At 36.6% G+C, this 20,561-nt stretch overlaps 2 protein-coding genes across 10 annotated transcripts in view; one reads left to right on the forward strand and one right to left on the reverse strand.

Annotated features, from left to right (window-relative positions):
- Positions 1-1,351: 1,351 nt before the first annotated feature.
- The window catches only part of trmt1 (tRNA methyltransferase 1), a 28,684-nt gene continuing 9,474 nt past the window's right edge, over positions 1,352-20,561 (forward strand). The window contains exons 1-3 of one of the 4 annotated variants that reach the window (XM_048173616.1): positions 1,352-1,601; positions 1,758-1,903; positions 1,996-2,093. The gene's annotated coding sequence lies outside the window, so the exon portion shown is untranslated. Of the gene's footprint in view, positions 1,602-1,757; positions 1,904-1,995; positions 2,094-18,095; positions 18,119-18,204; positions 18,330-20,050; positions 20,266-20,561 lie in introns of those variants that run through there. The other 3 variants (XM_048173617.1, XM_048173618.1, XM_048173615.1) reach the window with 3 other exon arrangements.
- Positions 8,999-18,846, reverse strand: nacc1b (nucleus accumbens associated 1, BEN and BTB (POZ) domain containing b). 6 transcript variants are annotated; one of them, XM_048173619.1, is made up of 5 exons: positions 18,031-18,846; positions 12,974-13,992; positions 12,005-12,290; positions 11,452-11,549; positions 8,999-10,895 (listed from the first exon to the last, which is right to left on the reverse strand). In XM_048173619.1, the coding sequence occupies exons 1-5, from the start codon at positions 18,099-18,101 to the stop codon at positions 10,591-10,593; spliced, it is 1,779 nt and encodes a 592-aa protein (XP_048029576.1). In that variant the 5' UTR covers positions 18,102-18,846; the 3' UTR covers positions 8,999-10,590. The 6 variants fall into 6 exon arrangements, with proteins under 6 accessions (XP_048029576.1, XP_048029580.1, XP_048029578.1 ...); XM_048173623.1 differs by lacking the exon at positions 18,031-18,846 and adding an exon at positions 17,351-17,946; XM_048173621.1 differs by lacking the exon at positions 18,031-18,846 and adding an exon at positions 17,164-17,333.

Raw genomic sequence — 20,561 nt, forward strand, 5'->3', positions numbered from 1 at the left:
AATATGTCATTTTCTTTCATAGTACAGATGCATATCATACATACAATGATTTCCACTTTTATCAATGTCTCAAATCTAGTAAAGTTTTTAAAATTTTAATTTTTAAAAAAAAAGTAATACACATTTATAACGCTATACTTTGTGTTGTAACTTGTATTACCTTGGCAGTAAATGACAGCAGCAAGTCTTTCTAATACAACGACTGAGAGTGACGCCAATTTTGACACCTTTCTCTCTTCTGACTGCTGTAAGTGATCTCTATATTTTCCCTCTTTTGGAAAGTTGTGGAAACACTGTCATCTCCCATTCACCACTACAGAAGTTTACAATACCCTACTATGATGGTTAAATTTACACTACAACGATGTACTAAAAGCAGGAAAATTTTTCCTTTGTGTTTTTCGAGAAGAGACAACAACGCTGTCAAAACTATTCACATGGAAATGCTGTATTATGCTGCCAGACCAGTAGTTGGCGCTGTCACTTTGTAAAGAAAAACTACACATGCGCATAATGTCACCATTTTCACAAATTTTATCTTTTACAAGTAGACAAAACATAGACTGTTTCTCAATTGCAAGAATGCAGAGAACAGACTTGTTATAAGTGGCTAATGCACAATAAATACAACATAACAACACAAACAATTGTCATAACCTATTAAAAAAATTCTTTCATATTATTATAGACACTGTTTTCATATAATTTTCTATCTTTTTATTTCACCGCGTGTATTTATGAAAATGAGTAGCCTTTGGCTGTTATGCTTTGTCAATTTTAAGATTATTTTTTATATGCCAATAAAAATACTGCAGGCTTTCTTCAGGTTATCATTTTATTAAAATTAAGCAAAACAAACGGTTTACTTTGAGCCGTCACGTAGTCTTATAGTATAGTTTTGGTCAGTGTTGTTTATTGAAAAACACCCAGTTATGCAGAATATAAGATGGAAAATATGTAATTGATGATTTGTCAACATAATATATAACAATACAATATATACGGTATGATTTTACCTCAAAATCCTAACATTTTGACACAAAATGATAACTGCAAATCCATGTTTCTCTGCCTGGAGTCCAGCTGTTTCTGTGAATTGCAGTGATCCGTTTGCTTCTTTTTTCTGTAGCTTTCTGCAGTTTTTAAATATATACCTCAGGTTTTGTGTCAAAGCTATTTGTACAGTCAGTCGCAAAGCTCTTTCCCGTTTTGGATGTGTTTTGTGTGTTTTTCGCGACATTGATGCTGAAAACCAATGCTGCCGCTCAGTCTTTTGCCACTCGTGACCGCAGTCGTAACGGTCGACGGTGACGTCACGTGCATACCCTCTATTGGAACGAACTTCGACGGTTGATGATGACGTGGAGCAAGAACACAAGGACCCAAGATCGCCGAAGAACGAATATTGAGAAACAGCCATAGTTCAAAAACTTGCATTTTGAAGCCCGATTTTAAAAGTTTACGTTTTCATGCACCCAAAACGCCATTGTCGTGTAAATAAACGGCCAAAATGGCCATTTTTTATTTGAAAACTCTCGTGTATATTGTAAACAACCCCTCAGACGATTTCCGCTTCTGAGAATCCTGGAAATGTGAAAAAGGTAACTGCTTTGAAATGACTTGAGCCACACATTAACAAAAGTCAACCACAATGATTTTCTTTGTTACAAACCTTTTTTATTAAGATGTATTTTCTTCTTTTCTCCATCTTTTATACAGTAGTTAATGTGCAATTTTCTTTTTTCGTTGGGTCACAGTAAAGGAATTCACAAAGTTATTGGCACTTGGAACACAGAGGAAACACTGGCATGTACTCAGGGTGGGGTGAAGGGTATTTTGACATCAGTAGAGGCTACTGCATTTGTTTCCAAAAAGCGGTTTCTGGGGAATAACATCTCATGCTGTGAGTGCACAACTAACAATCAAACTTCATTAGTGTTTGTATGTATAATGTACAGTATATAGAGATTTGTATTTATATATGTATATTCATAGATCTATACTGGAAAATAAAATAGCTGCTGGATCCCTGCAGCCAAACCAGAGACATGCTCTCCAGAGCCATGCTGATGGATCTCCTGGCCCCTGGTGAGGTATGAATCTACCACATTCCATATTATAAATTACCCCATTTACATCTAGTTCCTGTAGCACCGTTCAGAGAAATCTGAACAGCAGCACCTCCAGGGGTCTCCTCCATCACACGACCTGTTTCAGGGGCCAGGGAGGTATGGCTGAAGGTGTCAGGAGGTAGATCCACACACCTGCTCGTGTGCGCGCACATGTATTGGTCTCTGGTGGGCAGGGACGTACAAAGAGCAATATATGTTTGAAATCTGTAAAAAGTCTTTGAGGTTGCCGGCGGCGCAGAAGCGCTCAGAAGGGTGAAGTAAATGCACATGGAGAGGGGGATTGCAGCAGAGAAACGTGTTTATACCGGGGGAGAGAACGCTGGAAAGGTGAAACGAGATTTAAGGTTTGATAGACATCTTATTAAAAGGATAAAATGTTCAATATAGCAGTTTAGGAGAGGTATGTCTTCATCCGAGGCTTTTTGATTGCATCTTTCTTTGTTTTTCCTGTGTACACGCCTCTTCTTTCTCCACATAACTGTGCGGTTGAGTGAGCTTATATACACATACATACTGTATAGCATAAGTCATTCACACAGAACACGTTCTTGCACATTTCAGACTAGTGAAAAGAAAACATCCAAAATACACATTTAAGTGTTTATTTTATTACACTCTATCTAGTTGTGTTTGTAGATTTCAATTACAATACATATCTGTAAGGGCTGTTTTCTCAAAATGATCTTTCCCCTCAGACACGGAGTCTTAATACACTTCAGTAACACTTAAATACACTGGCTTTATTCCCATCTATATTCAGATGGTTTCTGTAGAGAAGTTTTTATTCCTAAAAACATGGTGAAATTTACAGTATTTTGATTCATGATCAAAAGAGACATCCAAAACCTTTAACTCTTATGTCAGCAAAAATCAAAATTTAAACTCGGCTTTATCCAATGTTTAGATTTCTGATCAGGAAATTAAAGCAAATTAGTGCATATTTAATTAGATAATGCCTCATTTACATATATAAACATAACATTACAAAAAAACAACTATGATTAATCATCTGGGGAAGTATGATATTATTATTATTTTTTAATACTCTATTCACCTGTGGCATTTTGCCTTAAAAGTCAAAAATCAACTTTTTTCCCAACCCTCTTGCACCAGCCAGACATGGCACAATGATCAGAGACGTCCACCTAGACGTTTAAGAAACATTTAAGTTGAACGCAAAAATGTGTTCTGTGTGAACCGGCCCTAAGACTCAGAATTTAAGAAATCTAACAGATTTTTTTTTTTTGATAGAAAACATAAAAAGTTGAACTCCCCATTGCTCAATCGAATCGGAAGCAGAGAGAGGGAGCTGAAGGTGCTAAGGCAGGGGTCTTCAACTTATTTTCAAGCCAAGCACCCCTTGCTGTTTATAGAGATGGAGAATGGATCCCCTTTTACATATTGTATAAAATTGAGTGTTGCACTTTAAGCCTGGCCATGCATATATTACCATATTAAATGTATTTACATATGACGCTTACATTGCAAAGCCATTAAAATAAGAAATATCAATTAATTCTTGTATTAAAAATAAAAATTTCATTCATTTTAAGTAATTTAATGTGGGAGGACAAATAAAATTTTAGCAGAACATCTTTAGTTTTTTATTTTGTAGTCAACACTACGAAATAAAAACAGACCCTCATTAAGGACCCCTATGATAAGGTACTGGTTCACAGACAAACTATGAACACTCACCAAAAGGTGCTTTTTCAGATTCAGAAAAAAGCTCCCTCTCTCTTGCAAAATCCACACAACTTAATTGAATAATATCTTCAGCAAATGATAAGAGTGTAGCACTCTCAGCTCCATTTAACACATTTTACAATTCTTAAATTCATTCTGTCCCACAGAAAAAAAAGAAAAAAAACATGAGTAAAGGGATTTTAATAATCAATTAAAGTTTCATATAAAAATCACAAAGTGTCAAATTCTTAGATTGTGATAGCTGTTCGCAAATCCCCACATTGGCCATTTATTAATAAAGTGTCATATTAAGAATTGATTGTTTTGATCGTCACATTGGTAAAATCCTCTGAAACAATTTATTTTAGTTTTGGAATAAAAGCTATAACATTTCCTTATATTTGGCAGTTCAGAAACATTTAAAACAGCTGTGTACATTTTCTTCTGTTCAGGGGTTATTTAAAAAAAAAAGAAAAAAGAAAATTAGAATTCATCAAGTCAGATTAGAAGTTTTTTCTAAATCCTTTGCTGACCCTTATTGGCCAGGAGAAGTAACTGCATTGCAGTTCCCTTTTCTACCTACAGCATTTATGAAGTCTGACACCAGGTGGCGCTCATCCACGTGCCATTCTACATCATTCAAAGATCATCTTTACCAGGCAACTAATTCAATAACAAAAATGATTCCTTAAAGACAGAAAAAAGAATAATATATATAGCTTGCAGTGCATGAAGACCCAAATCCTTACATCTACGCTCCTTCAAAAACTCACACATCCCTTAAAAATGACATTTCAATACAGTAAATACCCTTTCAGCTAGTTTCAGCTGCCCTCATCCTTTCCCAGCACTTCAGTCATATTCAAAGCAAAAATATGGAGCTTCTCTTGATCCTAGCTATTGTACATTTCACAATGTTTCCTTACAAAATACTTGGCAACTCTACGGTCTATGTTAAAAATTAGTAGCATCTCAATGGCCAAGCACTATTCTAAAGCAGAACAAAACCATAGATAAGAAAAACAAAGATACATAGTTCGCCTTGCATTTTATTCCCCATTTTTTTCCATTTGCGAAAGTCTCGATCTGAAGCTTAACCTCAGTTGTTCTGTTTGACTTGCACGATTCTTACTCAGAATACATGCACAAAAGCACAAAAGACCATGAACCCAGGGTGCAGGTCAGGGGTTGAAATTCTACAAGGGGTAATTCCACTCCAGTTCACCGGGTTCAGAGATCAGCGCACATTATTGTGTACCCAATCTCACCAATGCATCACTGAGCAGAACATATTAAGAAGTGATTCATGAGTTCAGCCCCCATGGACATGCATGCGGGCTGCTTCCTTAAACAACTCCTGGTCCCTCCCTGTGTGTCTAACATGATACAAAAATAATAATAAAAAAAATGTTATCAAGTTGTACAAGAGGATTAGCTCCTTATATGTACATTCCAAAAGGGATGAAGAAATGTCGACAGCTGTTATCTTTTTCTCTCTCGTATTTCAAATGATGCAGTGAGGAACAGTCCAACACAAAGCCATATTTTTTACAGTCACCATCAATCTATTTTTCATATTTGTCTTTTTTGGACAGTGGAATGGTATTTGCGCAAACACACACACACACACACACACACACACACACACACTAGTATAATTGTGTTCACGTATTGCTGTGTTCACTTAACATTTAAAGGGATGGTTCACACAATAATCATTTACTCACCTTCAAGTTGTCCCAAATTTCTTTCTTCTGCTAAACACAGAAGACGATAATTTGAAGAATGTCGGTAACCAAATACTTGACGGTAGCCAATGACTTCTGTAGTATTTTTTTTCCCATACTATGGTCCATCAACTGTTTGGTTACCCATATTCTTCAAAATATCTTCTTTTGTGTTATGCAGAAGAAAGAAATTCATACAGGTTTGGAACAACTTGAGGATGACGGAATTTTTAGTTGAACTATCCTTTTAACTTGGTCTTAAAGTCAACATGAAAATGGCATTCGCAATCCATTTTAATTCCACAATATGTTTGAATTGGAATATTTAGTAAGAAACCATTATTTGATCTTAACTTTAATATGACTGGATTTGGATCATTAAAAGTGGTTTTTCTACACCAAAATGGGAGCCAAATGTAAAAGCAAATCTGAAGTCGACTGTAAAGAGGATGCATTAACACGAACATTAAATGAGTGGTTTTAGAAACAAAGCAAGTTATTTCAAAGCTATTTTTTTCATTCCATTATAAAAAATATATATATATATAAAAACAAACATTTGTCATTTTGAAATAATATGCATAAATCATTCACAACAACAGCAGGGGCCTCATGAATAAATGTTGCATAAGCACAAAATAGGCATTGAAATGGATGAACTGTTCACAATAATATTTAATATATGCATTTAGAAAATAGAGAAGGTGAATTTTAATTTCATGCCGACTTTAAATGCAGTAGAAAGATATTACCTGGATAATAATATGCAAATGTAAATTACATGCAAATTAGGCTATGCATAATAAAAAGCTTTTTACATTCCATATATGGTTATTTCAAATAGAAGATGAGGTGGAAGTTGGAGGTATAAATCTGACACCTTTCGATTATACTCAATATCTGCCGTGTGTGTGTGTGTGTGTGTGTGTGTATGTGTGTGTGTGTGTGTGTGTGTGTGTGTGTGTATAAAATCTATGCAAAGTTTTATACATGAGACCCCAGAAACATATTAAAAAGAATCAATTTTGATTTCATGCTAACTCTACGATGACGAAACCAAACCAATGGAGCCAAACCAGATTAGATTCAATGCGAGCTGATGTTTGTTTAATCAAAGCGTACCATTTGATGCCTCCATTTGGGAAATGGCTCACTGCACCAGTTGTGTGTTTAAGTGTGTGTGTGTGTAAGCATCCATCTCCTCACCAATACATTCCCTCCCCTCTCTGCTTGCGTCTGCACTGTATGTCTCCCTCTCTGAGTCAGACAAAAACAAACAGAGCTCTCTGATCTCTGCATACACACATACCAACCACCCACCCATCCATCAACCCACACACACAATGCACATATTCCACAGTCAAACACCAACACCACCCACGCACACTCTCTCAGACATGCATTTGGCACACAAAAAACCAGACGTACACACATTTGAGCACGTTCACATAAACAAATGCTCACACATAAAGAGCATGCCTTTGGCGCACGCTCTCGCTTTCCTGTCAGCCTCCTCGCATGAATGCACAGACATTAGCACGTGTGTCTCCAAAAATGGAAATGAAAAAGAAAAAAAGAAAAAAAAAAAGAGAGGCTCAAACTCTGAGAAAATAAGTAGCGGAGCACACTAGCACACATGCATACAGACTCATCCAGGCATTCTGTGCCCTCCCTTCCTACAATTTCTTTCTCTGTCGCAGACTAGTTGTGTAAGACTCCCAGGAACCAACTTCCACTCTTTAAGGCAGTGCTGAACAATCCAGTTCAGATTTCTGTGCAAATATCTCATTCTTATCCTATCGTACTGATTAAGACTTGGTGCAGTCTCTTAGGATCGTACCACGTGACCGAGAGGTAAAATTCTTCTGTGCCCTGGCCCAATGCATTGGATTGACAGACTTAGGCTGCCATCTTACCATGTTAAAAAAAACAAACAAAAAAAACACTTGCCTTTGTCCTTTTCTTCCATACGGAAGAGGATTAGGGCCAAGCAATAATAAAAAAATAAAACCATCTTGAGTTTAAAGTTGTTAAATTACGAGAAAAAACTCGTTAAATTTCGAGAAAAAAGTCAAAATAAAATTTTATTTTGACAAGTTTTTCTCATAATTTAACGAATTTGTTCTCGTAATTTAACGACTTTTTCCTCGTAATTTAACGAGTTTATTCTCAACATTTTATCTCGACCTTTTTCTCGAAATTTAACGAGTTTTTTCTCGTAATTTAACGAGTTTATTCTCAACATTTTATTTTGACTTTTTTCTCGAAATTTAACGAGTTTTTTCTCATAATTTAACGAATTTGTTCTCGTAATTTAATGACTTTTTCCTCGTAATTTAACGAGTTTATTCTCAACATTTTATCTCGACCTTTTTCTCGAAATTTAACGAGTTTTTTCTCGTAATTTAACAAGTTTATTCTCAACATTTTATTTTGACTTTTTTCTCGAAATTTAACAAGCTTTTTCTTGAAATTTAACAACTTTAATCTCGAGATGGTTTTATTTTTTTATTATTGCTTGGCCCTAATCCTCTTCCGTACTTCCTTGAAATGTCTAAGTAAACGGGTTTAAAAATGTAATTTAAAAAGACAGTTCACTCAAAAATTATGATTTTATATTTACATTATCATTTTTATTTTATTAGTATATATTTTGAGCAATATCCAAGCCAATGGTCACCAAAACCATTTGGATGGATATCAACATTCTTTAACATATCTTTTGTATTTCAGAGAATAGAGGTGCGGTCACATTAGCAAAATTTCAGCGAAACATCACATGCAAAAATAATAATAGCATAGAGAAGTTTGAAGCAATGCTCACACAGAAGTCAGCAAAAAATTTTCAGCCTAACGTGAAACTCCCAATCGCACTCATTCCTATTGGAATGACTAGATTCCACCTATGAAATTTCGCTGAACAATGGTAAATGTGACCGCATCTTAAAGAAAATCATAGAAGTTTGGAAAAAAAGATGGACAGCACTTCCTTCCACTGTAGAATGATGAAGCCAAAATACCCCAGTAACAGTCGTTGCCAATTATGTTGTTCGAAGCCCGAGTCTGCGCAGTTGTGACCCTGAGGTGGAGCCAAGGCATTAAAGTCCCGCCCATACTCCCACAGATTCAATCGCAAGCACAGCTGTCAATCATGATGTTACACTCTGTTTTATAGCAATAAAAAACCTAACTAAAACCAAACTTATTGGGAAAACAAACCTCTTCATAAAATGACAAAAACTAAGTGTAATTGGATTTTTTAGTTTGGTTCATGTCCCATTCAATTACATGGAGAGGGCGGGGTTTAAGACTTATACTGCAGCCAGCCACCAGGGGGCGATCAAAATGCTTTGGCTTCAGTTTTCAGGTTTGCTTAGTTTGGATCGACATGGACAGGCGAGTAAATGACAGAATTTTCATTTGTGGGTGAACTATCTTTTTAAAAGATGAGGTAAAAATGTAAAAATAAATGTAAACATTAAAAACACGGAAATGACAGGGCTATGTGCTAATAATTTAGTTTTTAGGTTAGAACTTTTTGTCATGCTTTTGGACTGGGATGATCTTGACCAAATCATAGCCTTTCTTCAGCCATAATCAAACAATACAGTCAATCATTACAGGATAAAAGTGTGCTTAAAACACCTGAAGATGCAGGTCATACTTTTGGAATCTAATTTTAACACATACTGGTGCAACTACACTTTTAAATTACATGGTCACTTTCTTTCATCTCCAAACTTGGGGTTGCAACAGCTCTTTATTGTGATTACAGACTTAAAGAACTTCTCTTTCTGAAACCATCAAGATAGACACTGAAAAACTGACTTTTCAAATCCACATAAAAAGAAGACTACAAAAGAGCTTCCACTCTCAGAGTGGTCTTTAGTGGTTTGGAACCACTATAGCTGTGGCACTGATGCCAGTTCAGTATCACTAATACTGCACTCGGCCCACTTCATCAGAGCGTTTAGTGCATCTCTGTCAGAGGCGCTGAGGCGTAGCGTGTCAGAATGCGCCATGCGGCAGCATGCACCACACTTGTGTGATAGGTGCATGAAGCACTCAGCTGTGAGCTACAGCACATCCAAAGCTAGCATCTGCAGCCGCCATACACACTCATTTACACATCACACAGACACCAGTCATGTGACATCTATACAGAACTACTAAGGTTATAAAGGGAAATGTAAAAGACCTTAATGATTAAGCTTGTGGAAGTGTTTTGGGATTTTCTTTGCAGATATTTGACAGTAAAAACTTGTCGATTTGATTTAACTAAAGTGACAATATTAAGCCTTGGTAATATACCAAAATAAAATGATTAAAATAGATTTTGGATTTCGCTAATGCAAAAAGATGTGGACAAAAATTCTCTATTCATTGATTCAAAAGGTGAGAATCTCTATCAACAATCAAAACACGACAGTAGTTTCAGATTTAGCAAAACAGATTCATCTGACTCTCTTACAAATTCATATCACAAATCATGACAAACTGCTTCTCTTGGGAGACTTGGCAAGACAAATAGTGGAAGAATTGGCAAAATTTTTTACAAATGTTCAATTAAAAACATTTAAAAGAAAAAGGTGCCTCAGGGTGTTGGTGCAGGAAGAGGAAATGGGGTCCAAAAAGCAGATATACAGCTACTAAATATTAACAGATGAATACAATCTTATGTCCAGCAACATTAACTTTCTGGATTCTCCAAAAAGATACATTCAGAATCATGCCAGTGTTCTCAGACTGGACAGGAGCTTCCAGACACCATTTCCCCTTCAGATCACCCCAAATGTTCCCGGAGGTCCCTCCTCTTCGGGAATGTGTTTCTGCAAGATGGAGAGGAGGGCCCACAAGGTACAATCAAAAAAAAAAAAAAAAAATCTACACTACAGGGAAATAAAAATGAGCAGATTTTGAAGTGGGATTCAACAACAGTCCTCATAAAGATACACTTCTCGACGCCCCGTTGACATCAAGGTGATACTGAGATACGATGGAGGAGTGGAAGGGATAAAATAGCTGAACCATGGTAGTGTTACTCACTAAAACAGGCTGCTACCATCCCCGCTCACACCTTGCAGGGCATCTGTAGATGACTGGCCAGAATCAGAGGCTGTTCCACCTTCCAGTGATCCGGTTTCAAAAGCATGCTCCACTCCCAAGCCGTCAGACTCCATTTTGGCAGGGTCCGGAAGGAAGTTGGCATAAGCGTCGCTTTCTGCCATCAGAAGCTTCAGTTTCGGAATCCAGCTCTTGCGTACCACGCGCCGTGCGTTAGTGCACATGTCTGCAGCGATCGCGTTCATTTCGCTCTCTTTGAAACTAGGAGCAAAGTTCTGGCAGTAAACTGGAGATACAAAGAACAAAAAAAAAATATTGTTTTTACTGTCATTAGTTTTTCATGCACTAAAGGTATTTTGAATAATGTAGCAACAAGTAGGTTTCTTCTGTATTGTGACGTACATCCAGTTATCAGGACAAAAAAATAGAGTAGGTCAGGAATTAGTTCTATCCATCGGTTGTTGATTGGATTTTGAGTTTTGGGCATTGCACTCAAAAATAAATTAGCTTTAAGTCATTTGTGGATGGAGGGGAAGGGTTTAAGTGAACTACATGTTTGGAGAAGTCCAGCAACAAGTCTTAACAAGAGTCTGTTGATTTCACTGAAAGATCGAGTTACAATACATTTAAAAAAATATGAATACACAGATGAATCATTCACAATAACATCTATTACATGCATTTACAAAATAGATGAGGTGAATTTTCATTTCATGCCAACTTTAGAAATTAAACTGCGATGTTTTAATGTAGATAAAACTGCTGGGTTGACAGAAATTTGTTTTGTTTTACCAATAACAAAATATTATACCACAGCCTATCAGCATCAATACAGCACTTACACTTAACAGCATGAAGAACCCGACTGTCAAGTGGCTTGCGGTTGGGGTCATTTGTGGAGGACCGGATCCCTGTTCCACAGCTATTTGCAAGAGTGCTTCTACAGGAAAAACAGAAAAGGATGGTTCAAAATACACTTTAAGAGTAACACACAGAATCTGACCTCTAGATTGTAAGGGCAAAGTACTGTTCACACAAACGGTTTGTGGACAGTTTTTCTGAAATTGTATCAAAAAAGCCACTTTCTAAATCCCTAAAACAATTGTTCAAGTTTTCATTAATAACATATTAATCTATTATTTACTATTAAAGAGCTAGTTCAAATTTTGGCATCATTTACTCACCCTCATGACCCATATGACCATCAATTTCATTGATGCAACTTGGACATTATGCTAAACATCCATTTTTTTGTGAAAGGAAGTCATATGGGTGACTAAATTATGACAGAATGTTTATTTTTGGGAGAATAAAAATAGTTTCCTTTAAAAACTAATTACAGCGTTTTTTGTTTATTTTCTGCATAATACAGTAAAAGTCCAAAACTTCACTCACCGGTCAAAAAAGGCAGCAAGGAGCCGCCTGAGCAACACTTTGTGGCGTGTCCCGGCACTAACGTGGCAGTTCATCAGCTGAGCACGTGAAATAAAAACACTGGTGCCTGTTACTAGCTCCAGTTTCTCAGCAGGGTCACCTTCTTCATAGAGTTTAGGATGACAGCGGTTTCCGATCTGTGCAATGAGCTCAGTGGGAAGAGAGGCCAGATCTTGCCTCACTCGAACTCCTCTTCCCCTTGATTCAACTGTGAGGTGATCGGGTAGTGATTCCACTCGTTCACTGGCTGAACCAAGATAACAAAGGGGGAAAGACATTAAATAAAAACACTACAAGAGCTTACATTGACCACCAAACTAAAGACAAATAAATTAAATGGAACTGGTCAAGATGTTGAATATATCACTTCCCATTGATTTACATTCTCTGTCTTTGTTAAATAAACAATATAATTAATATACATGTAAAATAAAATGCATATAAAATGAATTTATCTCTCTGCTTAAATCTTTTGATTTTTCTTTTTTAGTCAATGCTTTCTTGCTTTTTATATATCGTTTAGATTTTTTTTGGGGGGGGGGCAGTGAATGGAAAAACAAGACAGTTTGCTCTACTGTTTATTGTTTATCTATAATTTTGACTTTTCTGAAAACAATAAAATATTTTATATATTATACATTATACATATTATGTATTATATATAGAGAAAACACTGTATTTTATGCCGTATTTTACAATAATCCTACTGGAGTTCCTCAGGGCTCTATACGTGGCCCAATTTATTTCCCACAATTACACTATATCGTTTTGATTATTTCTGGGTGGACAGTGAATGGAAAAACAAGACAGTATCCTCTACTGTTTATTGTTTATCTGTAATTTGGACTTTTCTGAAAACAATAAAATATTTTGGCCTGGTTTCACAGACAGGGCTTAGCCTAAACCAGGATTACGGTCAACTTTACTTACCTGTTGCCCCTACATTCAGCATGCTGTACATAGTGTACATATTACAGATCTGTCTGTACTGTTCTTCTGTCGTTTCATCTGTGATTTCCTCTTCTTCATCATCATCGTGGTAAGAGATTGGTGAGTCACTGGTGTACATGCTGGGGGTGCCTGGGCTGGTGCCTTCCGGTGTGCTACTGGTGGTGTTGTTATTGTTGTTGCTGTTGCTATTGGTGGTACCACTTCCACCCAATAAAGCTGCACTTTGAGGTGGTGCCCCACCCACGCCCCGTGCTGCCTCCTGCGAATAACGGGCAGCTTTCCTCATACCTCCTCCTCCACCTCCTCCTGATCCTCCACCTCCTTCACGACTACCTCCTTCCCAAAGACGCTTTGCAACTGGAGTGCAAACAACTGAATATGATGATGCTTCTTGTTGGGGCTGCTGGGCCTGAGGTTGCTGCTCTGTCTTCACCCTTGACACCAATGGAAGAGGTGTGAGACAGGAAGTAGGTCGAGCCGCTGCCGTGGTGACAGCACCCCCTCCTACGGAGCCGCTCCCAGTTTGAGTAACGGGGCTCTGGGGTTCTGAGGGTGGCGTTTCTTCTGTGTGAAGACCCTGTGAGTCACAACTTGGTGAGCTGACCTTTAGGAAGAACTCAGTGCCTTTTTCCATAATCTGCTGAATCTGCAGGAATCCTGCAGTGTACATTAAGAGAAACTGATCACCCAAGTTCATGCTAAGTCGACCGGTGTAACAGAAGGAAAGGATCTGCTGGAAGCTCTGAGGCTGAACCGCTGGTGGTAACTCCACTACAGAGCTCTTACTTCCGGAGTTGAACAAATCTCGAAAGTAGGAGCTGCTGGCAGCCAGCACTGCCCGGTGGGCTTTAAATGTGTGACCCTTCACCACCACTGACACATCACAGTACAGACCCTGAAGCCTCTGCTCATTAAGACACTCCAGGACATTGTTGCCAAAGTTGGGAATCGCCATCTGCAGCATCTGAGCCATATCGTAAAGCCCAGCACTACAGAGTCTGTGAAAAAAGAAAACAAAACACTTGGTATTTTTCGCCTCAATTATAAAATGATCATAAAATAATACCAGTGGTTAGGCCTGTACAGAATCCACATCAACATAAGTATGCAGAAATATCTGCAGATTCCTACAAAACTTAGCCTGTCATTCAAATTTATATACATTTTTTACACTTAAAATATTCTGATAATTTAATGTTAACAGTTACTAATAATCAGTGTCATTTAATTAATTTTACTATAAAAATTCCACAGAATTCCAAAAATGTTCTCACTAAATCAGTGTGGAAAATGTGAAAAAGTGTGCCAACAATTTTACATACAGTCTTACCAATGGGATATGATGACGGGTATATTCATTAATAACCATAATAAATTTATAAGTGTTTGTAAGGCAGTTTGAATTTTACACAATTTCAAATTTTCGTATTTAAAATCTTAAGGTTCAGTTTTTAAAGACTTGACAGCTTCAAAAATGTTTAGGCAAGGTGACTCAAAAAATATAGGCCCACATGTAGAAACACTTGCGTTCAAAATGTTTAAAATGTTTTTGAAAGAATTCTCTTTTGCACATCAAGGCTGCATTTATTTGATCAAATATACAGTTAAACAATAATATTGTTAATTATTACAATTTAAAATAACATTTTTCTGTTTTAATTTATTTTAAAATTGAACTTCGCTATTCTTGTAATGGCAAAGCTGAATTTTCAGCAGTCATTACTTCAGTTTCACATGATCTTTCAGAAATCACGGTATGCTGATTTGGTGTTCAAATAATATTTCTTATTATTATCATCAATGTTGAAAACAGTTGTACTGCTTAATATTTTTTGTGTGAAGACTGATGCAGTTTTTTTTCAGGAAGTCTTCGATGACTAAAGTTCAAAAGAAATCTCTTGTAACATTATAGAAGTCTTTACTGTCACTTTTAATCAATTTAAAGTATCCTTGCTGAATTAAAAAATAAATAAATGAATAAATACTTGCTGACCCCAAAACTTTTGAATGATAGAAGTGATAAAAAAAAGTCACAAAAGTTGTCTCTCACACATATTTAAACTGTGTCCCCCTTAAATAAAGCTTCAAAGATTCCTGGATTCACGACAAAAAAAAAATTGCAGTATATCATCTATTCTTATAAAACCATGGAGACACAGTGCTACTCTCTGTTCTACCTCCAAGGTCAATGCGTGCATTCTCACAAACAACATCCCATGACTGTCAAGTCCGTAACATAGAAACAGAAAATGCATACATTCTCCACAGGAAATTAGACAATGAACAAAAGCAATAAATGCTGATACACATTCTTAATATAACTGAAGATAAGACCACATGCCTAGGGCCATCCAGAGGTTTTCTGTGGGTCATAAACAATTTATCCTACAGTCTTTTCTTTTTAGGATCAAACAGATACTCTCTGCTCTAAGCCAAAGGTCAGCTATGTACTTAAACAAAATCCTTTTAGGAGCAGAAGATGAATACATTGGTAAGTGGTTCAGTGAATACTCTTTAATATAATTAGAGCAAATCCCTAATGTAATGACAATCTATCCATCCTGTATTATGAAATCCAACATGCTTCAAGTAATAACTCATTTATTTGAGGTTTCTATTTGCACTTAGTTTACATGAAATCATATCCGTGTACTAAATGACCAACAACTCTTCAAACTTAAGGTTACTTTTATGTACGCACATTGTTTACTTATGTTCATTCAGTCTGCAAATATAGATCAGCTCAATACTTTTAAAACTCGCATCTTAAAGAATCTGTTAACAATCAAAGATTCTATGGATTTTCTTGAGTAACACAACTACTAAAAAAGTACCTAACAGTTTGATCAAAATTCCCCCAGTAAGGGTGTATTGAGTAATTTCACTCCAACTTCTTGCCTTCTGTATCTGTACAAAGGTTGAACAGGAGGGCACATCATGCATATATAAAGCAGATCAAAGATTCATCTGGCTGAGCAGTAAGGTTATGCAAAGTTACAAACCCAAAACTTCCGTTAACACACCTTAACCTATATAATATCATATATAACCTATATAATAACCTATATAATAACATATTATATATAATAATTATATATATATATATATATATATATATATATATATATATATATATATATATATATATACATACATATACAGTCGAACCAAAAATTATTCAGACATTTTTTATATATTTTTACTAGTGGGTGCAGGACACATTAGTTCATTTATGTAAGTGAGGATAGCAAAATAAAGTAAACTGTGACATATACCCAAAAATTCTTCATACAGTGGACTGTTTTAAGTGTTATCTGACATAATTAAGATTATTTTTTTCTGACACAGTTTAACTCTGAGATCTTGTCATATTTTATTAAAAAAAAATTTTTAACTATAGTGAATAAACTGTATTAATTAATGAAATGTTCAAGGTGTCTGAATACATTTTGGTTTGACTGTATATATATATATATATATATATATATATATATATATATATATATATATATACATATATATATATATATTATACACACACAATCATACATTAAATGATCCAAAAATGTATTTCTATTTAGTAGCCACCACTCCACCGAAATAAATTAAATGTCAAAAGACTCTTATGCGGTTTATTAATATTATACAAAATATTAATTTATTATAACCAGCATAACATTAATGGTATTTTCGAAACAGTACAGTAGCCACGGTTCATTTTCGGATTGTACCATCCTAATTTAAAGGGTTAAAGCTAGTCCTTTAGCTACTAGCAATCACATTTTAAGAAAGATCAAATAAATTCTTATAAACTTAGTCTAAGAGTAAACTAGTAGCTACTTTATATTGTCGATTATTGGCGGTAGTTCAGGAGCTATGAAGCGAAAGTGCCGTTTAATTCACCCAGACTATTTGTTCTGTCTCACTCGCACAACACTATTTCCCAAAGGCTTAATAACAACAGTTTTAATTACAAGCATACATGTAATAAATTAGCAATAGTTTGCGATCTCACTGTGAGAGTCGGACGCCGGTGTTTCTGTGATGTGGGCAGCCGCGAAAGGGCTGCGGTACCCGGTGAGAGTGTGTGCCAGCACCGCTGCCCAGCTGGACACGAGCTCCGGGTTGGCACGGGCCCCGAGGGGGCAAAAAAATACAAGAAATAATACCCCAATTTCCTGGTATCCTCACTTGATTCTGCGACCCAAGAGCTAAAAGCTGCTCAGCCCTCAAAAATCCTGTCACCAAAATAGTCTGATAGATGAATTATTGAGGAGCCCACATCCGTTTCTCTCGCCCCCTCGGTGCCAGTGCAATGCTATGCAATGTCGGGCTGAATTACAGTCATGCACATACCAGAATATCTATAGCCAAAACGTTTTGATTCGCCCAGCAACATCCATATGCATGTATTATTATGAATAATATTTTTCTCCCACCGCATACTTGCAATTTAGCTTTCTTAAGTAGTCAAGTGTGTAAGCACGCGACGCAATCATTGGATTTCACATAAAATATTCTGTGGTTAAATTCTACTCCATTTTGGAGGAAAAGGAAGGGGGCTCGGCTCCATCTTTCCCGACATCAACAGGTCATCCCGGGACAAATGCAGCAACTGGGGGGGCGAGTCACACTGATCCGCGAGACAAGACACCATTAACCACTTGACGCCTGAAAGCGGTGCACATAATGCCCTCATCCAATAGAAATCGTCCAGAAACAAGTGCTAACGTTGCAAGCGACGTTATGCATGGCTAAAAAGTTGAAAAATATAAATGAATGTATTGATGCGCCATAAATCAAACTCTCAGCAGCAAGTCATTGAAGTGGTTAAAGTTTTGCAAGCCCATCCCCCATCTAAAGCAATCGCACACCTTCGCAAAACAATACCCCTATCCAAAAAATCCCCTTAAATTTTTCTCAGTTACCCCGTGCCATAACAATAACTAATGCGACCCCTTGTTCAACCCACGTGATTGCCCCTTGACCCCGCTTAAAGTGGCATGACCCCCTCGTGCATGCATTAAAATACTCACCCCCTCGATTGCAATCTGATGAAAAGTGTTTCAATGGAGGAGTCAGACTCTTTCTCTCTACGGGCAGCCATTCATCGCGAATGCACAGGCAAGACACCCGAGCGCAGAATAATCGAGGGGTGCATCATTTTGTCACCCCGGTTAGAGCACAGAGTTACCGATCATGCCCAGACGAAGAAAAAGAACGCTGTCTCTGAACGCCAAACTAGCGTGCAACCGTGCCGCGCGCTCTCTGCTGTGCGCGAGACGCCTGTGGTTGCGCGTGCGGCAGTGCGGAGAAAGTGAGCGTCTAGACTCAGGTGAAGCCCTAGAGGGGTCTGGGTGCTACGCGCACAGCATGCCAACGTAGCGCTGCATGGCGCACTGAAGAAGAGGTTGTACTAAACGCCTCCGAAATATGTCCATCACGTCGCGCTAATGGGGTCAAATTATATGGCGTATAGGCAATTAGTGTTTATAGAGCGTGACTAGATTAGATTATTAGTTCGAATGAGGTATTTGCACTGAAGGAGCATCTGTAGTGGCAGAGCTATGTGTAATGCTGCACAGAGAAGGCATACTTACGCAGAAAATGTGTTTATGGCGTTTAGGTTAAATATAAAATTATGAATACATAAATTTTAATTAAAAAATAGTTAAATACTGTCATGACAACTGCAAAGTTTAAGACTGTAATGGAGATGAATGAGAAGTTATACTATTGTGGTCTAACTTTCTCCCATTTATTATTATTTTTTTTTTCCCATTTGATTATTTTTATATTAAAGGATTAGTTCACTTTCAAATTAAAATTTCCTGATAATTTACTCACCCCCATGTCATGCAAGATGTTCGTGTCTTTCTTTCTTCAGTCGAAAAGAAATTAAGTTTTTTGAGGAAAACATTCCAGGATTTTTCTCCATATGGACTTCAATGGAGCCCAAACAGTTGAAGGTCAAAATTACAGTTTCAGTGCAGCTTCAAAGCGTTCTACTTGATCCCAGACGAGAAATAAGGGTCTTATCCAGAGAAACCATCGCTCATTTTCTAAAAAAAAAATCGAAATTTTATTCATTTTAACCAAAAATGCTCATCTTGAACTAGCTTTCTTCTTCTTCTTCTTCTTCTCTATTAGAATTCCAGCAGCGTAGACACCGCTAAGTGTAATACTGCCTTCCACAGGTCAAAGTTTGAACTAAATTATCATATACAATATGCTAGTGCAAGTATATAACAATTAGTTCAAACTTTGACCTGTGGAGGGCAGTAATACACTTAGCAGTTTCTACACTGCTGGAATTCAAATAGAGAAGAAGAAGAGAGCTAGTTCAAGATGAGCATTTATGATTAAAACGTTTATAATTTTTTTTTTTTTTTAGAAAATTAGTGATGGTTTCTCTAGATATTCCTCGTCTGGGATCATGTAGAACGCTTTGAAGCTGCACTGAAACTGTAATTTTGACCTTCAACCGTTTGGAGGCCATTAAAGTCCACTATATGGAGAAAAATCCTGGAATGTTTTCATCAAAAAACATAATTTCTTTTCGACTGAAGAAAGAAAGACATGAACATCTTGCATGACATGGAGGTGAGTAAATCCTTTAAACACTTTTCACATTAATATACACCATAAGCATAACGATACTTTTGGTAATAATAATGCTAATAATAAGAAGAATCATAGAAATATAAAAGAGCAGATAAAATACCAAGAGAAATTAGTCTAAACAGTACATTTATAAACACTTTTTTCTTAATTTTGAATTTACTGGTCACTATTTTACTGGCATTCAATTTCAAAGATTTTTTGCATACAATATTGCCAAAGCATAAAGCGCAGACTAAAAAAGTGTCTATAATATTAATAAAAATAATATAATAATTGTTAGTTACAATAACATTCTGCTGTGTAGTATGTATAAAAGGTAGCATATATATAACGCTAAATGCGTAGAAACGAGTGGAGTTCCTAAATGACCCTGCTTTGTCCTCAGTGCCCTTATTTTACAGTGTAGCACTTTCTATAGGTTACTGTGCGCGTGCGCAGTCCCTGGCGTCTCTGTCAGGCGTTTAGTACTACGAGGCTTCCGTAGTTCACATACAGCTTTGAGCTACACGTGAATTCTCCCTGAAAACACACGAGCTAACAGTTGACAAGTCTCAATGCTAGTGTACATTCAGCGACTTGGTTTGTTTTTGTTCCTGAATGATTTGCTATGACATTACTAAAGTATCTTTTTGGAAGGATAATCAGCGGTAAGTTGGAAGGCGAGATACATTGTAATGCTAGCTTGGCTAGTTACATTTTGAATGTGAAAATGCTACATTTATCTTAAATGTAAAACTGAAAAATAGATAGACATTTTGATTGGTCAGTTTCCACGGTTATGGAAAGACTGGAAATATCATGGAATTTAAAAATGGCATTTATAGGATTTGAAAAGGCGTGAAAATGTTAATATCTATCTATCTATATATATATATATATATATATAAGAAGAAATTGTAAAGTTATGCATATTAATCAGCCAAAAGGTGTGGGAAGTTGGGAA

This window comes from Megalobrama amblycephala, linkage group LG21 (genome assembly GCF_018812025.1).
Source record: "Megalobrama amblycephala isolate DHTTF-2021 linkage group LG21, ASM1881202v1, whole genome shotgun sequence".
Classification (NCBI taxonomy): domain Eukaryota; kingdom Metazoa; phylum Chordata; class Actinopteri; order Cypriniformes; family Xenocyprididae; genus Megalobrama; species Megalobrama amblycephala.